Source organism: Sitodiplosis mosellana, unplaced genomic scaffold (assembly GCF_009176505.1).
Source record: "Sitodiplosis mosellana isolate CC-2019 unplaced genomic scaffold, AAFC_SMos_1.0 Smas_scaffold_5741, whole genome shotgun sequence".
Classification (NCBI taxonomy): Eukaryota; Metazoa; Arthropoda; class Insecta; order Diptera; family Cecidomyiidae; genus Sitodiplosis; species Sitodiplosis mosellana.
The window spans coordinates 1-5891 of NW_022600983.1; the positions used below are offsets into that span (position 1 = coordinate 1).

Consider the following 5891-nt stretch of genomic DNA (forward strand, 5'->3'; position numbering starts at 1 on the left):
TGTTGCTGTTGCAGAAGAATAGATTCTCTGGTTTGTTCCATGAAATCCTTGAAGTAATTTAAAAATTCTTCGTTGAAAGTGTTCATTTTGATGATTTGAGTTGCGCGGAGGAACTTTAAGGTAGCTTTGTCGCCAAATATGTTGTGTATTAGAAATACGTCTACTCGTTTGTACTGTGTGAACTAAACTAACTTTATTCAAATTAAATCGGTGACAATAAATGCAAGGGTATAACTATATTGATTTTATGAGGTTACTAATAAATGCAAGGGTAAAACTATATTGATTTTATGAGGTTACTGCGATATGCAACAATAACGATGGCCACGCCACGGAAAAACAAGTGGAAAAATGCGACATATGGATGCCTGTTGAGAAATAGAATACACGCTCATTTTCAAAATCAACATATAATAATAATCAATATAATTGTTCATATCAATCATTCCACACAAAATTGAAACTTACCTACAGGATAAACTGTACACACTACGTGTACAAAGGCACAAAATCAATGTTTCGAAAATAAAAAGTACTTGGTAAAGTTTGGTGTCAATTAGCTTTTTCTATTTAATACTTGACAGATTTAGTGGAGACGCCGCATACATTCCCATTGAAAATGATGAATTTAATAAGAATTATGTTGAATATGGCTTCTCCACATATCGTATTAAAACTAAAAGCTCAAAAGACACCAATATTGAGGCAAAATTTGCCAGATAATTTGTTACCATTTTTTTTTATTTATTTCTAATACGCTGGTCGATCATGGAGAATTTACATGTTCTGATTCGGTTCATCAAGAAGAAAATGACAAAAGAAAGAAGAAAGATACTATTGCTGTTTACATTGTTTTTTCTTGACGAATAATTCACTTAATATTGTAAATAGACATGAAGTTTGCCATAAACGAATGAAACTTGAAACAGTTGACATTTCGAACTGAAAATATTGTTATGAAACTTTATGTGAAAAATGAAAAAAAAAAATTATTGTATATTTTCAAGAAAAAAATGTCAATTTCATTCAATTTTATTGGAAATTTTTAATTTTTTCAACACTATTTTTTTACATGTAAAATTTTCTTGAATTTTGAATGAAAACTTTAACACTTTAAAATCACATCTGTTCACTCTAGTCGAATGTGACAGATGGTTATTGCAACAATATGGATTTTGAAATTATAAACAATATCTGTCAAGCTCACATTTTAGAGGAACACACGAATCGAATATATTGTGAAAATTTCTTCAAAAAAATATTTAAAAATGGCAAGTCGTGGCAGTATATCTGGTATGTTTGTCTTTTATTCATAAATTTATATGCTTGAGATGAAGAATGGAGATATTATATCGATTTTAATGTACAAGTTTATGTTCCACTTTAAGATAATTTCCAGAAATATCATCTCGACCTTTATTCTCAAGCACAATTTTGTGGCGTTTTGTGTTGTTTTGTGCTGTTCTGTTTCGTTTCTCCATGTAATTTTCTTATTTTTTGATAGACGAAATGGTTTCGGGTGGAGATAAACTACCTATAAAGACAGAACTAGATGAAATTGAGGAATTTCATATAAAATCCGAAGTGGGTAGATCGCATGTGGTCAAGGGAATTTGTATGTATTTAGTTTAACTATTTGTTTTGATTATTTCTAATGAGTCGATCGGAGTTGAAGGTAATAAATTTTGATTTCTCGATTTCAGCTTCTCTAACTGAGGTTAATAACTGGATAACTGCTCTTTACGAGCAAATTCTGACGAGACTAAGCGATATGAGAAGCAATCAACGTAATGTTCGACTGCTTGCTTGCAGCAGACAGTGTAACAATATTATAGACTCAATGTTGAAGAAGATTGACGACTACGAAGCCAATTTTGGGTACAGCCAAGATAACACTCGCCAACAACCAATGGCAATAGGTATAATGAACCAATTTATTAATAATAATTATAATTGAAACTGATTTTTTTATGATTGTTATAGGATCATTAGCATGGTACGAAATGTTTGTGGGCTTACTGCTTGAGCACGGAAGAATTTTAATTGAAGAAACTAACGCAAATGTTCTCGACGGCAATGCAGTCTCACGCCAATTCATTCGGAACTTGAATTTATTGGATAAGTTCAGAGCAAAGGGCAGATCACGTTTTCCCAACGATGTATAGAATTTCGATTCGAATAAATGTGAAAAAGAATTTTCTTTAAAAATAGGTACACCACAGGCCATAAGTTTGGATACCTCTTTGAAACGTTTGTTTCTTCGTTTTTTGAACATTTCCACTTGAAATTTTGTATTGGATATGAAAATATATCGAAATTCTGACCGAATGGATGATTTGGAAGATAACATTTGGCCGGCCTATGGCCATCTTTTGGCCTTTGAGCTGTGGGAGCCAAAATCAAAGTCTTAAACGGGCCATCGGATTAAAAAGTTATATACGCCATTGGAAAGGTCTTGAAAAGTAGATGTGATTTTTGGTATTAAACATCAAAATCGGCCGGCGTTTGGCCAAGATATGGCCGTTTGTAATTTTTTGGCCGAAATCTTCAATCAGCCATATCTTGGCCAAAAGCTGGCCGATTTTGATGTTTAATACCAAAAATGATACGTACTCTCCGAGACCTTTCCAACGACGTATAGCATGTTGAAATTGGACAAGCGGTTTGAAATTTCAAAATTTTGGGCCAAATTCATCCATAGGGATATCCAAACTTATGGCCTGTGGTGTATATTTCATTATACGCTTTTGAAAAAAACGCACAAAATTCGATTTTTATCTATATCAGAAGTTTTATTTGATAGAAATTTTTATATTATTTAGTGCTTGAAAATAATTTCTGGCATATGACCTCCGCAGAGTGACGCAAGGGGTGCTTGCGTCGGCCTTGCGTTAACAGCATGGTTGACGCAAGGATTGCACTCGAATCCCCCCTTTCCTACTACTCAGTACAGATCAAGTATATAAAAGTATCACAAATGTGAGAAAAATGGTATTTGTTCAATACCGGTTTGTATTTTGAAACTGGTGTAAAGGTAAAACGGCGTTGTGTAACGTGGCTGTTGTGCTAGAGAAAAGAAAACCAACGGTAGAACTGTGAAATGGAATAAAAATGAAGGTTCATCGAGTTTCTATGAACCAAACGTGGCAATATTTACGTTAGATAGTACGTGCAACGCAAAATTATTCACATTTTGTGATAACGCATACTACTAAAACAAAAAAGAATGACTCATAGCAACCATTTACTCGTGATATTTTGACCGCTTATCATAAGGAAAAAATCAAAAAAATTTATGGAGCAAATTCCAATGAAAAATTACATTTTTCAAATGAATAGTGCTTGTCATGACATTCATTTGAAATGGGAATGAAATTCAAAACAATAATATTGTGTTTTTCATTTCAAAAAGCATTATACATTTCAGTTACGGAGTGACGGCTGTAAATAAGTTCGGTCCATTTCCATATCGCAAACACCACCATTTTCGAAGAGAAAAAAGTCCATATTCATTTTGAAAGTTTCTTGTTCATTTTTTTTAATTCAAGATCTTAAATTAAAAGGTTGCCAAATATTCATACACAGTGTTTGCTTAATTTTCTATCCTTGGAATGGTTTTTTTTTTCAAATGTTATTTTCAAAATCATCTGATCAGGTTCCAAATCGCTTGATCGCAATCAATTGCCATTTCAAACGATGCCGCTTGCATTGGTTGTAGGTGGTTGCGAGGGTCGTGAAATGAAATCGAATGCATTCCGGAACACTTGCCTACGCACAAAATCACTAGCAGCTGAATTTAAGTTTGTACTCGATCCGTAGTTGCACTTGATGTATCCGTATAAGTTTGCACCGTTTAAAATTATGGCAATGAATACCAAAACCTGAAATTAGTTTTTTTTTGCTAAATACAATCACAAGCCCGGAAGATGGGAATATAAATCGACACATACCAGCCATCTGAATTTGAAACCGAAGAGTGCAACCATGAAGAAGAGACCCCAGATCATTGGAAATAGAACAAGTGCCAACCAAAAGATTCGTTGTTCTTGTGCGTTAACGCGGCCCTGCTAAATGGGAAAAAAATTTGACATGCAAATAAAATACATGAAAAATGATCCGAATGTGGTAGGCATGCAACCAAATGTGCGCAAAGAGAGAGAAAAGCTGTGATTAGTAAAGCTAATGTTAGATTAAGAGTAGTCGTTTTTAGCGCAGATACCTTTTTCGATTCATACACCCAATGCGATTGTCCATCGTCATCAATGTAATTCCACCATCGTAAACCGACCAACAAACGGCCGGTTATATTTTTCACCGTCCAAAAATCAGCGGACAATAACAGCACTACAAACAACAAAACTCGTGATGAGTGAATTGATGAATATACCGCAGAACATGTACGTAACTGTTGTGTATTAGAAATACGTCTACTCGTTTGTACTGTGTGAACTAAACTAACTTTATTCAAATTAAATCGGTGACAATAAATGCAAGGGTATAACTATATTGATTTTATGAGGTTACTTCGATATGCAACACCTCCCCTTCTAAAATTTTAACTTCTAGTTAAAATTGTGGGTGATCGCAGACGTGGGTTCCAAATTGGTTGGTATCGGATGTCCATTCTTCCTTCCTTTCACAAGAGTTCGATGCAATCGAAGAAATTGCATTTTTCAATAGCCAAATGTGGTGATTGAAAATACGTCGATGTTCTTCAGGCCAAATTTTGTTGGTATCTCCTTCAAGCAGTATTTCTAGTTTGCGTTGAATGTAGTGAAGATTTTTGATGAACTTTCTGTAGAAATTTGCTGTAGCGATAAGTGATTGGAGTTCACTTAAGTTGGTTGGTGAATTCGCATGAATGGTACGAACATGAATGTTATTCGAAATCATTTCTGCTTTGTTGCTGCAGAATTCGTTGAAGGGTTTATCCCATAGATGGAATAAATCGAGAAGATCATTTCCAAAAATGTTTAGATCTTCGTGGGACGAAACGAAAATTTTTGTTTTCTTTTTTTCGTTTAAGAGTTCGATTGTGCAATCAATTTCTCCAATCAAGTCGATCAATTTACCTGATGCATTTTTCGGGGCCAAACTGGTCGAAAGCGGACGAATTCGCAGGTATAATTTTCGGCAATTTCGCTTCGAGATGATCGAAATGTCGCCAGCTGAATCGGCTTGAAGTTGAATGGGCTTGTTGTTGATTAGGACGTCAACGAACTTTTTTCTTGATTGGCAATCGATTTTGTGTAGTAACACAGAGGAAACCTTTGGTTTATGATTTGATGAATGACCCTTGGATTTGTTCGTGTTTTCTTGTGAAGGTTCACGACTTTTGGAGTTTTCATCGTGTTGTTTCGATTTGCAGAATTGGACCCAATGTCCGTTGAATCCACAGAAGTTGCATTTCGATTTTGCTGCTGGGCACTGGTTTGGTGGATGAGTTTTACCGCAATTGTTGCAATCGTCATCACTGTCGGGATTTTCCAGAATTGTATCTGGTTTTGGCTTGTTTTCTTTTTAGAAGTGATTTTTATTTTTCGACACATGGTTTACTAGGATTGAATGTTCAAATCCTAGTGGTTTTTGTATCATCGAAGCGTCCCGTTTGAGATTTATCAGTCGACCGTATTCGTCACTTAGCTTTTCGAGCGTGATTTTATCGTGTTCGACATCAAGTTTTGATAAAAGCTTTGTTCGGATGTCGAGATCTCTGGTCGATGATAGGCCGGCAACGAAGATGAGACATTTAAACTGGTCGATGGACATTTTCTTCAGTTCAAAAGCTTCACAAGCTTTGTTGACATTTCCCATGTAGTCGAGATAGTTCATTTCATCATTTTTGTTGATTTTGAAGCACTTGAAGCGAGTTTTGAGCAGGGACTCGTGTC

At 35.0% G+C, this 5891-nt stretch overlaps 1 protein-coding gene across 3 annotated transcripts; it reads left to right on the forward strand.

Moving 5' to 3' along the window:
- Positions 1–1151: 1151 nt before the first annotated feature.
- Positions 1152–2779, forward strand: LOC129572921 (uncharacterized). 3 transcript variants are annotated; one of them, XM_055453036.1, is made up of 5 exons: positions 1152–1293; positions 1505–1615; positions 1704–1919; positions 1984–2211; positions 2728–2779. In XM_055453036.1, the coding sequence occupies exons 1-4, from the start codon at positions 1269–1271 to the stop codon at positions 2163–2165; spliced, it is 534 nt and encodes a 177-aa protein (XP_055309011.1). In that variant the 5' UTR covers positions 1152–1268; the 3' UTR covers positions 2166–2211; positions 2728–2779. The 3 variants fall into 3 exon arrangements, with proteins under 3 accessions (XP_055309011.1, XP_055309010.1, XP_055309012.1); XM_055453035.1 differs by having other exon boundaries at positions 1984–2779; XM_055453037.1 differs by lacking the exon at positions 1505–1615 and having other exon boundaries at positions 1194–1293.
- Positions 2780–5891: the final 3112 nt, after the last annotated feature.